This window comes from Megachile rotundata, chromosome 16 (assembly GCF_050947335.1).
Source record: "Megachile rotundata isolate GNS110a chromosome 16, iyMegRotu1, whole genome shotgun sequence".
Taxonomy (NCBI): domain Eukaryota; kingdom Metazoa; phylum Arthropoda; class Insecta; order Hymenoptera; family Megachilidae; genus Megachile; species Megachile rotundata.
In genome coordinates this window covers 9,953,141-9,975,611 of record NC_134998.1, presented here as the reverse complement: position 1 = coordinate 9,975,611, position 22,471 = coordinate 9,953,141, and the positions used below count along the sequence as shown (strand labels likewise).

The 22,471-nt window shown below is 38.4% G+C and overlaps 2 protein-coding genes and 1 long non-coding RNA gene across 15 annotated transcripts in view; 2 read left to right on the top strand and 1 right to left on the bottom strand.

Annotated features, from left to right (window-relative positions):
* Positions 1-198: 198 nt before the first annotated feature.
* LOC100881745 (uncharacterized) lies at positions 199-6,177 on the bottom strand. The gene is made up of 7 exons (XM_012283468.2): positions 5,997-6,177; positions 5,276-5,697; positions 5,064-5,195; positions 1,730-2,163; positions 1,490-1,617; positions 1,354-1,419; positions 199-1,293 (listed from the first exon to the last, which is right to left on the bottom strand). The coding sequence occupies exons 1-6, from the start codon at positions 6,175-6,177 to the stop codon at positions 1,373-1,375; spliced, it is 1,344 nt and encodes a 447-aa protein (XP_012138858.1). The 3' UTR covers positions 199-1,293; positions 1,354-1,372.
* LOC105662276 (uncharacterized) lies at positions 535-10,087 on the top strand. Of its 8 annotated transcripts, none has more exons than XR_013041137.1 (6): positions 535-666; positions 1,981-2,231; positions 5,981-6,426; positions 6,513-6,691; positions 6,813-7,736; positions 7,971-8,478. It is a non-coding gene; the product is annotated as an uncharacterized LOC105662276 (long non-coding RNA). The 8 variants fall into 8 exon arrangements; XR_013041136.1 differs by lacking the exon at positions 535-666 and adding an exon at positions 8,599-10,087 and having other exon boundaries at positions 2,110-2,231; positions 7,971-8,515; XR_013041135.1 differs by lacking the exon at positions 535-666 and adding an exon at positions 9,536-10,086 and having other exon boundaries at positions 2,110-2,231; positions 7,971-9,386.
* Positions 10,088-11,437: 1,350 nt separating this feature from the next.
* Positions 11,438-22,471, top strand: part of LOC100881637 (uncharacterized) — a 42,160-nt gene continuing 31,126 nt past the window's right edge. For 5 of the 6 annotated variants that reach the window (XM_076541620.1, XM_076541623.1, XM_076541622.1 and 2 more), the window contains exons 1-2: positions 11,438-12,524; positions 22,242-22,363. In XM_076541620.1, the coding sequence (XP_076397735.1) occupies positions 22,300-22,363 (64 nt within the window). In that variant the 5' untranslated portion in view covers positions 11,438-12,524; positions 22,242-22,299. The remainder of the gene's footprint in view (positions 12,525-22,241; positions 22,364-22,471) is intronic. The other variant, XM_076541619.1, reaches the window with a different exon arrangement.

Below are 22,471 nucleotides of genomic sequence, written 5' to 3'. Positions count from 1 at the left end.
ACGAAATTATTCTGAAATAGAATGATTCAACAGTTTAGCCATCTAGTAGTAGGAACTGAGAACTAAAGAAGTTAAATTTGAAAAAGTATGGAAACTTGTTCGCAAAGTATTTATAACCACTTAATACATTAACAATATAGTAAAAATATTTATAACATTGTAGATATAAGGATAATGTGATGGAGTAACTCAAAAAAGTGAAGTTTTTGCTTTTTTTATTATGAAAAGAATTTTATGTACATGTGAATCACTTCTCTCTGGGTCAGTGTATAAGTAGATATCTATGATCATAACAAATATTAATCTATACTCGTAGTAAATTCCTTAAAGTAGTTGCTTTCATTCTGTTAAGTCTTGATTGTTAGCGCCTGAACGACGATTGATAGGCAATAAATAAATCACGTTTATCTTTGCACGATCATATTGCACGGTTTCGACGAGAACAATCAGTTGATCGTCCCTATTTTAGAAACTTTCACAGTGACGCTTAAGTAATGAGTGCATTTAAGTCACAAATTCTGCGTACTTGCCTCGCTGAAGGAAAGGACGATCAATTCTTTCACTGGCAGAACGTTCCATCATTAATTTTTCTTTATGTTGAACATCAGAAACAATACTAATCTCACACAATTGACATAGCAACAGAGGGAAAATAGATTCTCAAAAGTACGTAATGAAAGATTAGATTTGTTTTATAAAATTGTATAGGTATAAAAATATAGGCTAAAAACTTATATAAATGTAAAATATTGTACTTAACAATTATTTTAAAATACTGTTCTGATTGGGATCTTTGTGTTTCTAAATGAATTAATAAATGCGTTTTTAATTTGTTTAGTTTTAAATGATATCTGCCAATGAAAGTATGAATCTTTCCAATAAATTTTCTTTTGATCATGGAAATTTTAATACATATCATCTCTATCTTAGAATTAATTCTAGAAAAATACAGTCTGTTTCTTTTATCGATCCTCTGCTCAAACCACTCCACAAATCTCTTCATAAAAAATACAATTTGCTCATTGGCCGAGCAGTGGCACTTAAATAGCATCTGTATAGAGTATCGACTATCTACACCATTTGGCTAGCTCCTCATATGAAGATTGATTTAAAAATTAAGGAAGAATAGAAAACAAAAGTGTGGTGCATCTATCTTAAAATCTTGCTCTTTCTTTTTCTCTTGGTAAATTAATGCCAATGATGAGATTAGCCCATTAAGTAGTAGACTTCGGCTAATCAATAAATATTCCTCCCAAATGAGGTCTGTACTTCTTTATCCAAAACCTTTGAAATCTAAAACATGGACAGTATATTATAATATTATCTTTTTTCAATAGCTTAAGTAATTATTACCTCTCCTAAAAATGATCCTTCATTCGTGTTTCTCCTGTTTCAGATTATGAGGATAGTCTTCTTCGTCTGAAAAATTACAAAGAACATTAAAGTAAATCAAAATACACTAAAAGAGGAAAGTTCTAATTGATCATACCTTCACCTTCATCTTCACCCTCTACTAATTGTAAGTCACTGTTCTTTTGCTGGGTTTCTTTATCATAATCAACACCTTCGTACTGGTCATCACCTGCTTCAACATTATGTTCTGCACCATCATCTAGGCTAAAAGTATTTTTAATCACACTACACATAGTTATGCTAGCAAAACTATTGAACAGATAATTGACAAACTTTCATTTTACAAACTAAAATATTCATGTAATAAAAATAATACCCAGGAAGTCGAATGTGATTCAATTCGTCGCCAATTTCCTGAACGCCAGGTCTAACGTTGAACCACCTGTTTTCCCTCCTTTCTGCCGGCAGCTCTTCCCCCCTTCTTCCGGATACCGCCGGAAACGGTGGTTCCAGGTTCCCGTTCTCGACCTCATGCTCCTTGCTTTCCGGGTTGTCGGAAAGCTTCGGTTCTTCTTTTTTTTTCCTAGACATTTCTTGCTCATCCCTCTTTTCTTCACGATTTTCCAGCTTCGGGTCGATCATCACAGGAATGGGTGGTACACCGACCGGAAGTTTTGCCTTTGATGCCGGTTTCACAAGAGGATGAGGCTTATCGAGGGCCGTCGATACTGGGTTACCGCTGCTGGCCGGTGTTGAAGTCTCCAGTTTTATGGCTGGAATCGACTTCATTGAGCTAGTGGTCACCGTGCTCTGAAAAAGGGGATTTTCTTTCTGGCTTCTTCATCATTGATGTAAATCTTAACCCTCATCCGATCAAGGTAAATTCTATTGACTTACACCCTTTTTTTTATAATTTCCCATCTCAATAATGATCTCATTAAGTTTCTTAATGATTTCATTAACTTTATGATACCTCATGGAGATACTTCATATTACTTACCTCTTTTGAGACATAGTAATTGTTTTTCAAAAACAATACTTATTCTTCAAATATAATTGCTTTGCATTTTGAAAGTTTATTTTGAAAACTATAAAAGCATATGAATAAAAAATTATTGCTTAAAGCATGCTGTTTCCTTTGAAAAATATTATGACATAAATAAAAATTTGTGAACTCTAATTAAAAGCTAGGAAACTCAATTGTTTGCGAATCACAATTATTGTTCTAATAATTGAACATTAAAATTAAAAATACAATTCTTTGTATTTAATAATTCCTTTACATTTTCAAATGATTGAGGAAGCAACAGCATTTTAATGCGAACAGGGCAGGAGCAAGTTACTGGAAAGCAATTTCATTGAACAAGGAAGCAGAAGCGCAAAGTTTAAATTAATTTTGTACTTCTATATTCTACATTAATCAGCAAAGTTTTTAATCACCATCTTGTTTACTAAGATTATTCTAACAAAAGAAAAATGGAAATAATGAAATTCTATTTTATTAGTATATATCATTTTTTAGAACCATTCAAAATCTTGATCATTTTCACCCTCTGTGATTGAATTATTTCACTAGGAGATGAAAGAAAAACTATTAAAATCAATTAGTAAAAAGCTGTAATTAATTATATTCAACTGTTCTCAGAAAAAAACTTGAACTGATATATAGCAAACTAGGAATAATGGAAGCAGATGAGTTTAGTTAGGTAGTGTGCAAGGGTGCCAGAAATAATGCAAGCAGATCAAAATAATAACAGTTTATTAATGCATTGATTAACACAAACATACAGGCACATTCAATACAGTTTGCAAGCTACATGTACATTACTCATTTCTTCGTTAAGTTGTTCCAGATAAACCTTTCAAAAAGCTCCTTATTGCATCAGGCTGTCAACTCAAAGTTTCAGTAATGAAATCAGAAGTATTTGAAGTTCTTAACTGAATTCCAAATACTGAAGTTCTATAATAATTTATTTAAAAAATTCATTGACTACTTATGACAGCCTAATACATTCCATTCTATAAAGACAATTTGCTAATTATAACAATATAAATGTATAAAAAAAATAGTACTTTAAATCAACAGTCATTGCAAATATTTGTTCATTTGTTGCACAAAGTAGTATCTAAAATATTGCACCTCTAACACCTTAGTCAGAGAACTCTGTGTAAAAATAAATGTTAGAACACCTAGTACACCTGTGACCATTAAAACAATATAAATAGAATAGCGTTAGTGGACTTCACATTTCAACACTCAGATATTAATTATAATGTTTAAAATTCTTGTACACAAATCCCTTGTTCTAATTTCTTATTATGCAACAATTTTATCTCACTTTCAGGATATTTCATCACTTTTTTGTGTTATACACCTTGTAGGTTATTGTCATTGATATATTTAAATATATTTCTAAAAAGAAATGAAGTTGTTTGCAAAAAGGAACTGCATAATATTAAGTGCACTTGAAAGGAACAGAAGCGGCACCTCTATGCTTTGTTGATTTGAATAAATATTTCCATAATGCCAATTTTAAATTAATAAAGAAGGATGGTTAATAATTATATCACACAATTCCACAACTTTTTCACATCCTCTATCACCATGTCAACAATTTCTATAAACTCTACAATAATTTGCTAAAAATGTGGTTCTACAGAATATCTTTGAGTTATCTGAATCAATTAGAGAAGTCAACTATCTACAGCACCCAGTACAAACCATGCAAATTACGTGCATGTGTAAATATTACCAGGAAAATTACACAGAAAGAAACTCTGATCCTCAGAAAGTGCAAATAACTGAAGTATTCAAAGGCACTTGTTTTGAATCTCCACGAGCCAGGACTGTTCGTTTTTCGCAAACACATCAAATTTTAAAAGGAATCACAGTTAGAACCTGAGCTAGGGTATATTCAGTCATACAGAAATCAATAGCGAACTTATGAAGTTCCATATTTGAGTATACAACCTGATACTTAATTTGAAAAGCTCTTCCTTTTCAAACAGATCACTCTGAAACATTAACCCATAACTGGTACAGTGGTCACTTTGTGGCATAAACAGTATAAATCAACAAAATTAAAAGGAGATAGTAGGTGAATTAAGTGTGCTTCCTTATTAAACAATTAGTTATCCTTTATTTAAAGAAGAAAAAATGGTTGGCATCTGATGGAGTCATCAGTTATGGGTTAACAGAATTATCCAAAGAATTTTCAATGAAAAGGAGTGCAATTGCTCCAGCTCGATTGTCAAATCATCCTCAAAAATTGACTGAAAATCCCATCTACGTTGTTGTGAGCCTTTTCTAACTTCTCTTCAACTTTTTCAGACGTTCGTGGCATACTGTTCTCGTCAAGAGGAACAGCGGACTTAACTTGTTCCTTTGGATTATCAGTTTTGTGAACACTGTCAGTTACAATGTTATGAACTACTACTCTACTGGTCGTTGACTGATCATTGTCTACCTTTTGGTATTGCTTCTCCTGCGGTAATACTTCTACAGGTCTTTGTAATACCTCTCCGTCTTTCGCCTCATTCGGGCCTACAGGAACGATATTCCCGTTCTTCTGTGCGAACTGAACGTCGCCGTCGTTCGTTTCTTCGTTTAATCTTTGCTCATTCGATTGCAAGGGATCTCCAATCGCGTGGTGAGCGAGGGGCGCGTGTAGGGGCTGCGGATTCTTATCGTCGTTGTTCGGTGGACTTACCTGTTGTTGCTGCGATGGACCAACCGGTTGTTCCTGGTTCCTAGCTTCCGCCCATCCAGATTTCGCCTGTTGGCCCGTTCGTTGTAAGGGTGGTGAACTCGCCGGACTTGGGTTAACTACTTTAGACGATTTCTAACAGGAGTAGAAATAAATTTCTGGTTAAAAGCAAATCTGCGTGTCAAGGATTTATATTATACGAATAGCCTTGGTACCTTAGCCTGTTCCAGTTCACGTTTCAACTGCATAACTTCTTTCTTCAGGTGATCAATGGTACTATTACTATTTCCACTGTTCTTTATCACATCATCATACTTTTCTTTCAGCCTCGACTTCTCGGTGTCCAGCTCCAAGAACTTGGTCTTCAGATGTTCCAACGCTTTCTCTAATCTGGTTGTGTCCTCTGAGGCCTGCTTCTCGCGCTTCTTACACTCCTCCTGCAGATCTTGGTGCTCCGTCTGCAGCAGCTTGTAAGTTTGCTGAAGCGAGTTGAACCGCTGCATCGCTTCTATACTGTCCTTATCTCTTAGAGACTTTTCTCGAGAAGCACGTTGCTGAAGTTCCTGCTTCACAGCAGCGTTTGAGCTCTTCTCCTCGGCTAGGGACTTTTCTAATCGCACTTTGTACTCGAATATCACTGGAAATCAAAGAAACATATCAGTGCATCTTTTATCTTCCTTCATTAAAATTTGCCTTTTAAAGAAGTCTGAAATAGTGAACCGTAATCAAAAGATAAGAACAGTATATTTGCAAAGCATTTAAGGAAACATAACAGAACTAACACATTTATCAAAAAACCAATATTTTACAATGTAGCAGATGATGTAGATTAGTGAGTAAATACAAAACTTATCATTCTGTATTATCAAATGATTGTACAGTTTACAATTTTTTTAACAAGAATCTTAATCCGATAACAGGGTGCTGGATTGATACCTTGAAGCTGAGCAGCGAGGGCCTCCTGCTGATGAGCGCACTGTACATGGAGTTCTCGAAGCCTGGCCATTTCTGAGGTTGCAGCTCGATAAAGGAACACCAGTAGAACAACCACTACGCCACAACCCCCGTACACGGCTAGGCGGCCACCCCGGCCCCTGCCAAGTCGAGAACCGCTCATCTCTGCAAGCAGAATAGAAAATTTTATTAATTAGTCATAAATAGTTTCTGGAAAAAAAATCTTCAGTAAATTAATTAAGGATATCTTTCAATCCTGAAGAATATTAGAATGCAGTGCACTTGTATGGTTGGATGGAACATACACTTTTGAACCTAGAAAATATCTGAGCTGAAAAGGTAGAGGATAAAGTCTAGGAAAAGTCTATGCAGATTCCAACCTTGAATCTTCCCACAAGTCCTTGGACAAACGGTAAGAATCTACCCTTCTTCCCATTAATTAAAGCAAGCCTAAATTGCAGGCACATAATTTAAAAAAGGAATATTCGCACGATAAAGAATTGTAAAACGAACACGCGAGAGGTCCTTTTGTTCCACCACGCAACGAAGTGAAAACGAAGAATAAGGTCAAGGGGTGAGAGGCTCGAACAGGAAAGCAATTTACAACACACCGTTGCAGCCTGCAGTTCAGCGAGTGAAAGTCGATGATTGCGATGAATCGTATAATCATTTTTCATGTAAATACAGCATAGTTACTTTTGCTATCGTTACCTAATCGTTCCACCTGGAATTCATAGAACCTGTTGCTTTCTCAAATAATAATTCTACACGCGTTAAGAATTTCATTGATTTTCCTAGGCAACCAGATAGAACGGATTTGGTGTAAAGTTCAGCACGAAAGGTATTCCACGAGTTTCGCATCCCTGGATCCTTGCTATTTTATTCTGGAAACTGGATACACCATATTACCTGCGGTTAAACGGGGCTGTGCCGTGGACACGGCGGTGTAACATAGATGGATCACAAGGACACGAGTACCTGAGGAAACGTACACGCAGAACGTGGTATCAGAGGAAAGCTTCAGATCCATTTGCAGGATTGAATAACACACTTTTTGCTACTATTCCTTGCTTATAGAAAAGAAATTTAATTCCCACAATGTGGCACGACGATAGCAGGAATACAGCTTCAATGTTATGATAACCGGGAATAACAGGATAAATGGATCTAGATATAAATATAGATTTAGAGATGAGGAAGGTAGAGATTTAGGGTTGTAGAAAATTTTAATATAGATCTTGTATTTGATGTTTAATCTTCTGATGTTGCTGTTAATGGCAGTATGTCTACATGACTAGTCTGACAAGAAAATTACTATGAAACAGTTTTGGTAGTTGTGATGACTTATGGTTATCATTTATAGTGACTACAGAACGCTAAATATTTAAAGTATGTACTATAACGTGTAAGCATTGCTCACAAGACTATTAGATAGCTATTTATAACACATTCGTAACGATTACATAAAGCTGAGTTATTAAAATGTCCTACATATTGGAATTCTAAGCTGATAGGTAATTATTTCAGAGGGTTTCAAGAACATCGGAAAGGATTCTAAAAGCTGTGACCTAGTTTAGCCATTCTAATCATCCAACATTAATTCCACGAAGTCAATGTAGGACGGCTTAGATGAGGAACTAGATCGTGTCCATCGGTGAAACTGTCTTCGAAGAATCTCAAGGATTGCGTTAGATCAATGGTTTCGTTTTGTCATTAAACGAGGTAAATTTCGTCACGTTACAAGGTGATCATAAAATTTCATGCTATTGCAGACAATCCGCTTGCTTTTAAACCCCATGTAATTATGGTCGTGACCTTCGGCTTTCAACGAAGTATCAGTTCTTGCATCGGTCGATACAATGACTATCATTAAGTTGATTAATGTTAACACGTCTAAATGAATAATGATATGATAATACTTAACACTGTACTGATAATTACATTGGTTTTTTACAGACAATTGAATAAATAATTCCTTCAAACGACTGACATGGTACTAGGAAAAAGGACTCTCGCTATATTGCCGCCGACTTGAGGTAGTAGATATATTCCTAATTAATACAAGACGAAAGAAATTGAATTTTCAATTCAATTGTATATTTTATATTCGTTTCAATAAATCTGTAGGATCGCAGTGTATTAAATCATCCACATTTTCGCTGTGCCGGGTGCAAGCAACAATTTTTGCGTAACGCCGTAGAATTTATGAAAACAGGACAGAATTTATGCAGTACATTTAAACGAAACCCAGGGAAATCTCGTCCCAACTCGTGCTGAATTATTAAGCGAAATTAAATTTGGTTCATACCGGTTAGAATATTAATCAATGGGGTTTAACGCTCAGTTGTTCGGTAATTAAATACCCTAGAGAACCGAAACGCAGGGTTTATTCGATCGATAATGTTGGTACATTGTTTCATAGTCATTTTAAGTATAATTAATAATATAACAGTGCAATCGTAAAGTTGTGCTATTTACTGTGGTCATAAACTTGCACTCGGGTAGAATATAAAAACCATGACGGAATTAATATATAAAATGAGCGGATTAATTAATACAATATTTTCACCCTACATTTGATTAGCCCCATAAAAGGCGTACGTGTCAATATATCCTAACGGACGAAGTAACGCGAGCAGAGGTGAACGCCTGAAATTGGACACCGGTAATTACGATAGGCCGCTTTTATCGTTGCATTTCGCCCCGGTTCTACGTGAACGGAAATTACACCCTCGTATGGCGCATCCACGGTTCGTCCTTGCTAGCCACGCGAATTACCAGGGATGTTTGCTCAGAGGGACGATATACCGCGAGTGTGTGGAACGAACGCTTTGGGGAAAAAATTCGAACGGAATGGCGTTGTCGGTTATATACCTAGCGGCTATATTTGAGTTCACTGACACTTTCGAGCACGCGCGATAGATACCGCTTTCGTCTGCTTTCGTGCACGTGTATTCGTGTTCTTGTTGCCACCGTATTGGGAGCATTCTAACAGTATCGTAATCATGGTTAGGCATATCTCATTCGCGCTGCTAACGAGGGAAGCACCTGCATTGTCCAACTTCGATTTCGATCGATTTTTGTCGGATGACGACAAATACATACCGGGCATGCATTTAGAAGCCTTGATATGTAACAAGAAACTAGTACATGTGTTTTTTTTACTCATTACGCGTTAATCACTGCAGTCATTCGTAATTGGCGCGAAATTGTTTTCGTACGTATTTTTCGGTGATCTTCGGAAATGTTCGGATTCTTTCGTTAGCAATAGCCTGCACTTCGCGCTTTTTTACATATAAAAAAATAATAGAACATAAAAGATAGAAAAGTTAGAATATAAATATCCTGAGGAAATCTAGGAATCTAGAGGATGTAAGTAGTCACCCTATCTTTCCTTAAATCCGTCACTGGCAGACAGTACATTTAAATTTGAAGCGTGAACATGAAATTGGAATAATTTAGAAACGATTTATTTACATACTGACGTATTTTACGTATGCGATCTGATCATGTATTTTTAGAAACGACCGTAAACTACTCGACATGATACACACATACTGTAAAAATGGGGAACGGTATAATTTTATCGTCAATTCGATAGAGTTCTCAGAAGGCCGCTATGAAACCGGTTTGCAGCGAACGGTATGGTGTATAAGACCATATAAATGCATCCCTGTCCAAGATCCTTTTGTGTCAAAATTTTGGTGCTTAATTAAGACACGCCTCGTGTTACGTTAACCTTTTTTTCATGTTAATTTTAATTCATTGTCATAAAAACAGATGTTTTGTTTACAAACGCCGTGATAATACTCGATGAATATTAATTCGAATATTTAAAATAAATAATTTTATTACGCCATTTAATGAATTTATTATGATTGCATCTGCTTTAAAAACTTCACAGAAATGTATTACCAATCGAGTATTTCCTGGGTCGTGACCTCGATATGAAATACATATGTATATTACATTTACATGTTTAATTCAACATGCATACAGTGCTGTCTTTAAACTTTGCAGTGCCCGACGCAGAAATCAGTATTATTGAGATCTAAATAAAAAATATTTTATTTAAAAACATAAAATCAACTGAATAAACAAATAAAAACTTACCGTTTATGGATTAGACTTGACGATATCTTAATTTAGTAACAGTACGATCGAACAAAAATGTATCGATTTAAATGAGACATGTGCGTATCACTCACATAACCTATAAATTTGATGCAAGTGCATTTATTAGTAATTGCATACATTTTCTATGTTAAGAACACAATTAAAACTCGGTAATAAATTAGTAACTGCATCAAATGATGCTAATAATTTTTCGATGCTTTAACAAATGTCATGTGCGTCGTAAATCTACTAACACATTATCGATAACTCGACTCGCATCACTTTCGAGAATCGTAAATCTATAAACGTACGGAAGTTTGAGATGTAATGGGAACATCATTTGAAAGTTCATTGCACGTTACACGAAAAAATATCACGTATCACGACGATAAACGAATCAATAGTTGTTGTCATATATTTACACGTTAAACAAACTTTTCTTACTGCAAGTTATGACACACGATTATCAAATAACACGCGCAATTGATTGCACACTATTCATCAACAGTCCCCCTTGTATACATTAATCGTAATTGCCGCATAAAAAAATACGACACTTATCGAAGTACACAAGCTAGCCTGTGTTTAAAAGGTCAATTACTACAGATATAATTAAGAACACTTTTCATGAATTGTCCCTTTTCAATATTTACCGAAAACTGAATAAAAATGATAAATTTCCAAATGATCATTGAAGATCTATATCGGTACTGTTTATTTTGCAGATCAACACTCAACGAAACACGTACGTTCGACAAATATTGAATAACATTCCCTAGCAAAAAAGGAAAAATTGCATTTCACTTGAATAAATTTACCAAATAACACTGCACTTGTCAAGAATACATGACAAAAGTAATCCTACCTCATACACGATACGAACACCGTACTCTCAGCTTTTCGTCATCGTTTCTTGAAACGTTGTCTTGCGAGTAATGGCGAACCACAAAGCACGAGCGTCGCGACGCGACCGTCCGGCCAGCCAGACACAATTTTCACAGTCTCGAGAACGATGTGCTTCTCGACGAAGCTATTCTCGACACGAAATCGATGTTGTGATCGAGACCAAGCACAGCCGACAGGTTAGGACTCTTATGGAAAACCAGGGCCTCACCGTTGCAGTTGGACGCTTCAGAATTCCCCCTCTATTGGACTAGTTACTGCCACGCCATTGAACAAGCCGCTAGTCGACCAATCGTGTGCCGCCACTTCGGCGAGTGACCAATGTATGATTTTTTGTCACCAACATGCAGTCGCAAAATATCCCTAGCACCTTAAGAGACTCTTGAGTTGTCCGTTAGCTTTCTCTTTGGCGGGATGGAAAAATTCATCTGTCCGATCGACTGCGGATGAAAAGATTTTTACAAACTTCTTTTATGCTATCGAGAAAATGGTAATATAAGTTTACGTTTGATTTATGGCAGATTTGTAGGAAGAATTAGCTCTTTGTATACGGTGAGTACGTTGTCTTCGAACTTGTATGAATGCAATCTGCGCAGAATAATTTTGTTCCAGAAGTGTAAGAGTTGATAATTGGATGATTTCTTATTCTACGAACAAGATGCGAGAATGACTCTGTTTGTAACATTACTTTGAAGTCATAATAAGTTTCTGAATTGAAAAAGGTACGTCTTTGTTCTATCTTATTATGTTACTTCAATGAACAGAGTCTGACATCATATACTTTTTTGTTAGTTAAAAAAATAGTAAAGGACTGACTGATACAAGTTAAAAGCGGAAGAGTGGAGTAGTAATATGGTAATATAGTGAAACGTTGAAATGACAGGATAAATTGATAATCATCTCGCCGAATTTTGAATAACACCGCCATCAAAGAAGCTAGTGATGTGGGGGTCAAAGGCTAGAACAGTTGGCAGCAGTGTGGTCTCGCGGGGCACGGCTCGGTGAGGATCGGCCGCTCAGTCAAGAAACTCGGTTGCATCGAATCAGTACTAGCGAGGTTAAAATCGTACGAGCCAGGAGCGTGCTGCTCTCCTCCTCCAATCGGCTCTGCCTGTACGGCAGTGGCTCAGTGCCGACTCCGTGTGTCGGATTTTTCTTCTGGGTGCCGGATAAGTGCGATAATTGTGTTGCATCGAAGTGTTCGCAGGTTCTCGCGGTTAAAGGACGAGCAGGCGGAACGAGGACGGAAAGGAAATTGCCCGTTTTCTTCGACTGTGTAGAGCACGGACGCGCACGGCTCCTGGACTCTATCCGTATCGTCGTCCACTGCCAAAAACGGGCAAGGCTGGTGACAGTGATGAGTGTTTCGTTACTTGTGTCCGTCGTCGACATAATTGTGGCCGTTGTTCAGAGCTTACGTGACTGTGACCGTGACTGCTGTGCCGCCACCAGCGTGATGTGCCTCGCGAGCTCAGCCGCCAAGGAGATGCTGTAAGTACGACTTGCCTACTTTTTTTTCGACTTGTCTCTTTTAACGCCATTCCAGCTTCACTCGGGGTCTCATTCTCTATATCGTGTGGCCCATTATCGAGATAGCCCCTCCGTACTTGTTTATGTGCCGCAGATGGTACGAAGGTCGGTCCGGAAACGGGTCGAAATCGTGATTTCCTATTTGCGATCATCTATCGCACTTTATGTTTTGTCCCCTTCGTTCTACATAAACCATACCGAGAATTGCCCGTGTCGGTCATATACTGGATCGTCCATCCCCGGTGATAATTTATGGTCAAGACCATAAGCATTTTTCACCCGACTACTAACCAAATTTCGAAACTCGACAAGTTTTCTCTCGACAAATAACCGTAGTCCATTTCGTGCCGCTTGCCGAGAGAAATAGTTGGATATCGATTCGCAGCAAAATCGTGGCGAGAATTTGTCCGCGAGCGGACGAAAGTCGACGGCGTAACGGGGCCGTTGCTCTCCGACCGATAATGCACAATCGTGGATGCAGATATTTTTCGTAGCCGTATTTTGTCCCTTTCGACGAAGAACAAATGTTTTTTGCCGAGTTGTGTAGTTTTTTCGACGTGGTCGCTGCGCAATACAGGCAGCTCGAAGCAACGCTAACATGGTGGCTCGTTCCGACGGAAACGATGAAAGTCCGACGAAAAGGGTTTCCGATTGTACCATGCTCCGCTCTCCAACGCATTTCCCATTTCCGGCGGTCTTCTCTCTCCCGAAGCCGTATGTTTAGCTGTGTATGTATACGCTATTGCCTGATAGGGTTGATCGCTGGAAATGAAAACCGCGGGATACGGCCGGTTAAAATTGGTAATTCGAACGTTTTCCCCCGAAACGAAGTCTCGGTTTCGAAACTCGAGCTTCTGAAGCCCGGTAGCGTGGAAACTATTTGCCGACACGCTCCTCCTCCTCCTCGCGACACGACGGAAAAGTAAATTGGTGACGCGTGAAATTGTAACATCCTTCGATCGCCACAAAGTCGATCGAATTATGGTAATCCATAAATATCCGAGGTAACGGAAAGCGCGCACCGTAATCGCAATAACGATTTTATCGTTAAATTTCGCGCGTATACGACTATTCGATTATTGTTGTTACCTATGTTCGATTATTATCGTTATGAGTTTAGTCGTGAAACTGACTCGAGCAGTCGGTTTGAAAAAACACGTTCGGTTTCTGATGAAGAAAATGGATACGATGCAAGAGCTCGGTTAATTTAATAATAAACGAATTGAATTGGTCTGATAGAAATGTAGCGAGTGGACACTCGGTTGACTAGGTTAGTCGAGGTGTCGCGTGATTTTTTCAACGGTACTCGATGAAAAACGACTGGCGACAATGATACACGTCACTTCGGAAATCTATGAAATTGATAGCCGACTTACGTAACACAGCATGCAGAATCGTGATAGAATCCGAAGGCGATTAGACGCCATTTTTCACTGGCGTCCTTAACTCATTAAGCAAATAGGGAGTAACGGTCGTATGTGATGGCTTGTGTGTTGCGTTAGTGACGTGTACCGTCCCAAGCAACAGATTTTCGATCCGCCATATTTCTCTTGGAAAGTTCGAAATATGTAGCATGAATTTTACACGTTTTCCTTTTTATCGTTTGTTAATAGCAATTCAAATCTCCATCTTCTAACAGAGCAACAATTGCAATCTCTTTCTTCGACTTCATCGTAATACTATCGAGACGTTTCTTCTAGAACTACTGTCGATAACTATCGATGTATCGTTAAGTATCGTCGAGCTATCGATAAAGTATCGCGAGTCTGTATTGCACCTCTAATTCTTTATCGGGCGTTCTTCGTAATTGAGTTTTCGCGCCACAAGGTTACTCGAGCGCATAGGTTTCTGTAATTTATTTAAATTTATGTGGACCTCGAGGAAGCGCTATAAATGAAACATCTTGAAAATCGTCTATCGTGATCTCTTTAGAGAGTTAAATCACGAATCTTCCAATTTTAGAAGTCGATTTCATATTTATCGCTATTTTAGTGTTCTGGAAAATTTCCCTAGACGGAAAGTCTGAATCGAAGAAGAGGACATTGACAATGAAAGATCGATGTCCGTTCTTAATTTTCTGAAATCGCAGTAAGTCATGAAAGTTGAACATATGTTGCGCTAATGGTTTCTGCTGTGTAAAAGGTTATGCAAATAACGTTGCTTCTCGGGTAAATCGGCCATTAGAGAAACGGTACGGTTACATTTTTATTTATGTCCACAAGATGGTCTAAAATTACTCCTCGAATGCAAATTGACTCTTCTCCCTGAAAAGAGTTTGTACGAATTGCCAAAGTATTTTAACACGGAGTCATTGAACTTTTTAAACATAGCTTGTCCCTAGAAAGTATTTGACACCAATAATTTAACATTTTAAATATTTCAGACATAATTCTGAAGATCATTGAGTGATATTTCTTGATAATAGTTCAGGATTTAATTGAATATTGTGAAATATGATTCTTTGAAAGCTCAGAAAAATTGTTGCATTTTCATTGACAGTATTAGCGGGAGTTTTCAAGAAAGGCGCGAAAATTCAAACGTCAGTTATTCAACGGTAATAAAAGTCGTCGATCAAGCGAGTATGTATTGATATATTGCAATATAAAAATTATGGATGCACTTCTAGGAAACTGTTATCTAGTCTGTGATGAAACTTTAAAGAGTTTATAAGAAAGTTATTAGCAACTCTTATAAGTTGTTTTTGCTGAGCAGTCGCTCGCTTAAAAAATTCATGATTATAATTATAACCAGTTTTTTCTTGGAAAATCGATTGCTCTGACTATTTTGGTGCTTTTTCAGAGTAAAAGTGACAACTTTGAATGGCAGATGTATGGACTTTTCGCATGCCTGCTCGCGAATAAGCTAATCGCTATGCTGATAATGCATTGGAAATGTAAACAGAAGCACGAGCTATCGAGGAAACGATATATTCAACGCCTCAAGCGTTGTCAGGAACACGAGAACGATAAATCGATTCGAATCGAATCGAAACCTCGTCTCTTCGGGGGTCATCGTGTGCGTCTTGCAAGAAACGCAATTTTCTTCTATTCAATTTCGAATTCAAGGAAAACTCGATTCCTTTGGGAAACGCGTGATTTCTTGCTTCTTCGATTGATCATTCCTCGAATTCCGTGAATGTTACTTCGAATGAATAAGATTTTGGGAATCTCGAGGATATTTCATTCGACTGAGTTACACAATGAAACATTGTACGCCAGATGTAATCGAGGTGTTAATTAATTAGTGGTACGTACCTCATAAAAATCAAGATCACGGTTTGAAATTTTAGAAAAATTTGTGGGAACGTACAGAGTAATCGACGCAAATGAAGATGCATGAATTATTCATTCTCATAATTAATTTCACCGCGCTATTTATTATTGACTTTTCCATGCGATGTTCCGTCGCCGTTTAATTATCATTCGCTGGCGTTTTAACGTTTCATTGATCCAATAGAGCGACGGGAAGCAGAAAGCTACTATATACATAGATTTTGTTTTTGCTAATTGGGATGGTTGAAAGGAAGATTCATTGAAACGATTTGATTAAAAATTTATAAATACTTTCTTACAATGTGAAGCCACGTTTCTGGCAAAATTGATTATTGATCACACACTGATAATTTTCGCAACGCAATTAATCTTATTGCTATATAACATAATGACGCATCGAATTAATCATCCATTTTATAATTAATTATACAAAGTATTATAGTAATTCGATGTCTGCGTGAGTCGATTAATTTTGTTTAACTTAAACCATTGTAATTCCTCGCGTTTGAATAATGCAAACGTGACACGAATACTCACGTTCACTTCATGAATTCATTAGCGCCACGTTTCTTCTATAATTACCGATTTCTTTTGTTTCTGAAACTATCTTAATTACCCTCAATTTATATTTCATGCAAAACTTCCAGCCTATGAAAATTTCAGTATGAAATCTAATTACTCTGCCGTCCCACGAAATTCACTGTAACTCGATCAGTTTCAGATTGTCAAGCTAAAAGAATAACGAAACGTCGAAAGAGCAAAATATTTGATGGCACTCAACGAATAGCAGTTTCGTCGTTCAATTAAAAACGAAATTTCAACGGGGATAGAACTCTTCTTCCCTGGTTACAGCATTATTCCCAACTTTTTTCTGCCATCGCGTTTTCGTTGGGAACAGGAATTCCATTAAAGCTTTCAAATCGGCGGCGGACTCTTTCATCAGACAGGATCGATTTTGCCGTCATCGTCTATTCGAATTAAAACGAGCCGCGCGTTGCAGACTTCGTAGAACGTATCAATCTGTACGCCGCCATGAACAGGGAGAGACGGGGAGGAGTCAATCGTTACAGTGAAATTAACTGACTGAGATGCTTCTTCCGTTTCATGTGAAATTTCTGCGGCAGAAATAAAAGGTCCGCCTATCGAATATCCCTGTCCAGGCAAAATACAAATTAAAGACAAGTGTTCGACGGATATAATTTCACAAATAAGAAAGTGCAGGCAGGAGACTCGAGACACGTGTAAACATCAGCGGTCAAGACACTGGTTCTTTTTCACAGAATTTTATCGTAACTTCACGTTAAAGTCATAGTTTCTTGCTTCAGAATTTCTTTAGTAATTAATCCGTATTTATTTCACTATCAGATTTATTCGTTTTAATGAAAATTCGAAGAACGATTGTAATCGCATTTGAAATTCCCGGGTCTCGCGAGGCACGACGGGTAGCTTCGTGTCTCGTCGGCTCGCGACGAGCCCCCGATAATGGGATTTTGCTAGGCTTTACTGGAAATGCTTGAAAAAAAAAACTAGAAAGACGCTCAAACGCATCGGACAAAAGACGTCTCTTTTTCTCTTACCTTTTGTACTACTTTTTCTCTTTTTCTCACATTGTTCCTGCTTATATCCCCGTTTTCGTCACTCCACAGTAGCTGAATCTCACGGCGCTACGTGTAAGAAGGAGGAGGAACGGAGACAGGCGAAAGCTGACGAAATCCGTACTGGAGAGAGAAAGACGGTGTGCAAGGGCGAGAGAAGCGGTTCTTTTTGGAGAGAACAATACGAAATGTCTTCCGTGAGAACTTTTTCCTTGCAAAACCGCCAACTTCATGGTGTGTTCGCTTGCAAAACACGATTGCGTACCTGATTTGAGATCAAGGAAGAAAAGCTGCATGTTTTGGAAAAGAAGCGATGCAGTGTGCTTTGGTACAGATAGTTTATTTCTTTTTATTATGTTCAAACACTTGAAATTATATACCGGATATTCTAAAGATCAAATGCTTTTTCAGGCACGTACAGCTTAGGATTTAAGTAAACGGAGGAAAAGAAAAGTACCGTTCGTTGTATTTGTCCACATTTTCTAGACTTAGTGGTTCTAGGTTAGTGTGTTCCTAGAATATCTGCAGATTCTGCCTCTCGGAATTTCTCTATGTTCCTCTTCTTGGGATTCCAGGGTTTTCCTAGGGATTCCCTGAGGATCCCACTTTTCTTTACCGAATTGATATATCGACAGCAGAGTGGTCACAATTCTAAATTTGATACCAAGGCCCCGGTGTTTCCTTCGCTTTTCTATAAATACCGATCTCGATCGCACTCGAGCCTCGAGCCCATTGAAGATCGATTACCACCAATTAACAGGTCGTTCATCATCAATTATGTATGTCTGTCCACTTCGTGGTCACAATAGTGGTTATAATTATGAAGCGCTGCTGATAAAAATATTAGATATGGCTGTACAGGACTATTAACTGATTATATTACACTTTGCATATATTGAACTGTTTGCTAATAAATCTGGAGAACTTTTAGATCAGGTTTTTAGAATTTCGATAGAAGCGTTACGCGTGAACTTTCAAGTAAATTACTGTTGCTATAGGTGGCATGATCAGCCCAGATAATAAAGCCGGGTGTAAAGTAAACGTCAGAGGTGGTTTTATTCAATGATGCCAATGACACACGCGGCATATTGTGTGCCAGTCACAGGGGTTCTCATGCTGGAAACCCAGAAAGAAATTGGAACGGCAGACATGATCGATTTCAAGGACTCTCAGAGGCTTCCTGGCTCTCCTGGTCTCAAGACAAAGAAGTATAAGGAGGGAAGAAGGAAAACGTTTACTTAATTAGTATCAACGATGACCGGTTCAGCGAGACGTTTAATCGATATGGTGGCACACTTAAGTGTGCCTCGGTTGAGGCAAGCAGGAGACGAAGAAAAACGGAAACACCAACGGTGGGGAGGGAAAAAATGGAATGGTTCCAGTAACAGTGGTGCACTGCAGACTTTTCCATGCCGGAATGTCGCGTCTCAGCATTCCAGACAAACACTGGAATCCTTCGACAACCTTTGATTTATAGGGACTCAAACCTGTCTCATTCCCTTTTCAATGGCGTCTTCGAAGTAACGTCTTAGACGGATTTGGTTAACCTTTTATGGCTAGGGTCATTTTGACCTGGCCCGGGAAATGGACAACTGAAGGGATTTACAAACATCGGTGATTGGAACTGAAGGACTTTGCAAGCGACTGGATAAAGATTGCAGTTTAGTGATGTAGGAACTTGGAAACCCGCCTACATTCAAATGTGGGAATTTAAAATGTGGAAACTGAGGAATGCCAAGACTTGAAAGTTGAGAACGTGGATAGTTGCACATGTGACAACTTGAAATGCAGACATTTAGGAATATAGGGATTTGCAAATAGTATAAGATTTGAGGAATGAACAGAGTAATCTGAATACATGTCCCCAGTCACTAAATCTCAAAAAATAACATCAACCACATAGAGGTTCTTCTACGCATTATAAGCAGAGAGGCAGCAGCACTGTTCCCACACCTGACCTGTTGAAGTCAGCCCCGAAACTGCACTCACGTCTAAATACTTTTCTAATTCCGTGAGGTAGAACAGATCCTCCTAGGCGGAAGTCATGGAGAGGAGCGGAAAAGAAGAAGGTCAGCGGGGAGGGAGTAAGCATGTTGCTTTGGCTCTGGACCAAACCTCGAAGAGCCAGGGTCGCTTCGAAGTGGCCGGCAGGGTCTACGTCAACGCCTATCGTATCTCAGGTTTCTGCTGGCAGAACGAATATTCTTCTCTGCGATTAGCGGTTGGAGTCAGAAACAGATATCACAAATCACCGAGAAACTAGAGCCCAATAAAATTTCGACAAAGCGTATAATATTTTGATACCTAGCTGCGAGAGACGATTTTATTATGCAAATTTAAATTTTGGACCATTAAATGTCCTCACCATAAGAAGGTGAATTGAGCACCATCAAGGGACGAGGTCTTTCTACGGTTCTCAAGAAGCAACAGGTCTAATAACGGACTGGTAGTTGCAGCAATTATGCCCATTATCCGAGTTGCAGCGGAGAATTGCCGTTCGTGCATCGTTACATGGACTACGATCTCGATGTCATTGCAGTTGAGCTCGTGGAGTGGTTGAGAACCACTGTCCGAACGAACGTGGCCTCAATCAATGGTGTTAATGCGAAACCATGGGCTTTAGTGTTCGTACACTCGTGGGCATAGTCGACTCTCGATTAAAAGGTGGTACAGAGGAAATTTCTCCCGCTAGGAAGCTTAGAAAGTCTAGGGATCTTAGGCTTCTCCAGGGATCACAAAGATGTAGGACACTTAGAATCGGGAATCTTTAGATCCTACGAAGTTTATGGATTTTTAAAGACCTTGAGGAATATTTGAGGATCTGAAAGCCTTTAGAAAACCATGGTACCTCAGTGATCCTGAGGAACTCTAGCCTCAGAGAACATACCTTAGGGAAAATAGCAATATAGTCTTCGCTATTTCCTATAACGCTCGTGAATTACCACGTACCTAATTTGCAAGAGTGGTAAGAGATCCTGTGGAATCTAACGGAGACTAACGATAAATTTCCCTAAGGAAAATAGCAAGGTAAAAAAAAAATCTCTGTCACACGCTGTGATATATGTCACACGACTCTCAGGTTTTGCTACATCTTCATTTTCCCTAGGGAGCTCTACCGAGTGCGCTAGTGCAGCACCGACTCGTTTTAGTACTCTATTTCAGTGGGCGCCGTTTGACAGGGGTTTAATTTACAACCTTGCTATATCATGGAGACTGTGCGAGTGATGGTAACTTCTACGTGGCTAAGGCCGTTGACATCAATGTAATCTAGGCTTAAGAAGCAAGAACGTCTCTGACGAGTGGTTTCAATCACGGTTTCACAAAGATTGATAGCCATGGAAACGAGTGAGGACCACTGGCTAAGGTTGCGGACATAAAGGCAGAGACTTACCGCTGTTTTCGACCGTTTTATCAAGTGTTATGAGGTCAATTCCTTATGGTGTAAAGCACTCGTAATTAAGTTCTGAAGAATTTCTCTAACTGCAGAATGTAATTTTGTCACAGTTCCATTTTGTATAAATATTGAACATGTTGTTATTACTATGAATAGTATGAAACTATTGCGGGGCTAGGGTTATCTGAGCGTTCAGTTATTCAGGGTAGCACATTATTGGAATTCTAGGTTATGTGGTTATCGGAAAAGACTGAATTACCCGAGATAAAACTATACTTCAAACAATACGTATCTTCCAGTATATACAGTGGTTATATACTTCAGCTTCTGCTGAAATTATTGTTTATCTTCCATCCAAAAGGCGACCAACTTTTCTGACTTACTTATTGTCTCGTACTAGTGTAAGTAGCAATCAGGGTGGAGCTGCTTCCCCTCCACCCTTCCTAATATGGATTAACCCACCCAGTTAGGGACATTTAGCTTACATACACTTCATATGTTACTACTTTCTAAATCTTCAATTAAATTCTAAATTTTCTGATTTCCAGATGCTTGGTGTGAAGTAACCTAATAGAACTAGAGGACCCCAAAATATCCTAGTTACCATTGTCCAAGAATTGAGAAGTCCTTTTTGAATTACATACAGTAGTCATTCCTGTTTGAGCATCACTGTTGCTCCTACGCGGACTTGATACAGAACGACAGGTCTGGTAAGCTCTAACCGGCTTGCATATCACGATACTTGTCGAAGTATCGTCATGAACGTGACTAGTAACTTCGTATCACCTGCACGATACTGTTACTCGATTATACGAGGTCCTCCGCTACGTTTTTTACTGCCCGATGCGCAGAATCCGCTGCGTCCACTTTATGTGCTATATGACCGCCATCTTTCTTCGACCTGTCTCTTTCACACGTTCACTCGAATGTGATAGAATTTTCATTGCTCATTTTATGTCCTGGAAGTATTTGTTTGAAGTATGAAATGAATTTAGATGATTTAGAAGTTTTCAACAAGGAAGGAATTTACTGACTTTTATATTTTTGAGACACTGTACTTTTTTATGGAAAATGGAAGAAATTAATCATGATGGCTTTTATAGTCTTGAATCAAAGGTGTTTCTCTTGAGTATTCCCTGTGGGATTTTAATATGGAATCATTGGCGTAACCAGAATTTTTATGAGGGTCTTGACTTGGTTTCTTGGATTTACCCCAGTTCACCCCATTTACTATGCTGGAAGATCCAGTTTATACAGAGGATGTAGGGCTTATCTCAGTCTCTAATTACCTCAGTGTTGTGGAATTAGAACTAGATAAAGTTATACAAACTACCATATCATTGAACAATACTTGACATTGTATTAACAGATTAAAACAGTGTAAGAATATGTCTGACGTATATTTCTTTTATTTCAGGAGGACGTGGTGTATGTATTCGCCTAAATGGTGACTCTAAGGGGTCCCATAGGAAAGCATGAGGGAAAGAACACCCTCTGCGGACGACAACCCAAAAAGGGCTCCACCAGCACCACTCAGAGGTGAGTCATCAAATCATTTACGATTATTTTTCATGCGGTGTGATCTTAGACCCTAATTTTACCACTTTGGTCAGGTGAATATTCTGAAGGAACTATTACTTCAGGCTA

Coding starts and splice junctions, on each gene's coding strand:
- LOC100881745 (XM_012283468.2), bottom strand. CDS start 6,177: ATGAGCGGTTCTCGACTTGGCAGGGGCCGGGGTGGCCGCCTAGCCGTG. Junction 5,698..5,996: donor CCTCGCTGCTCAGCTTCAAG/GTATCAATCCAG, acceptor TTTGATTTCCAG/TGATATTCGAGTACAAAGTG. Junction 1,618..1,729: donor AATCACATTCGACTTCCTGG/GTATTATTTTTA, acceptor AAATACTTTTAG/CCTAGATGATGGTGCAGAAC.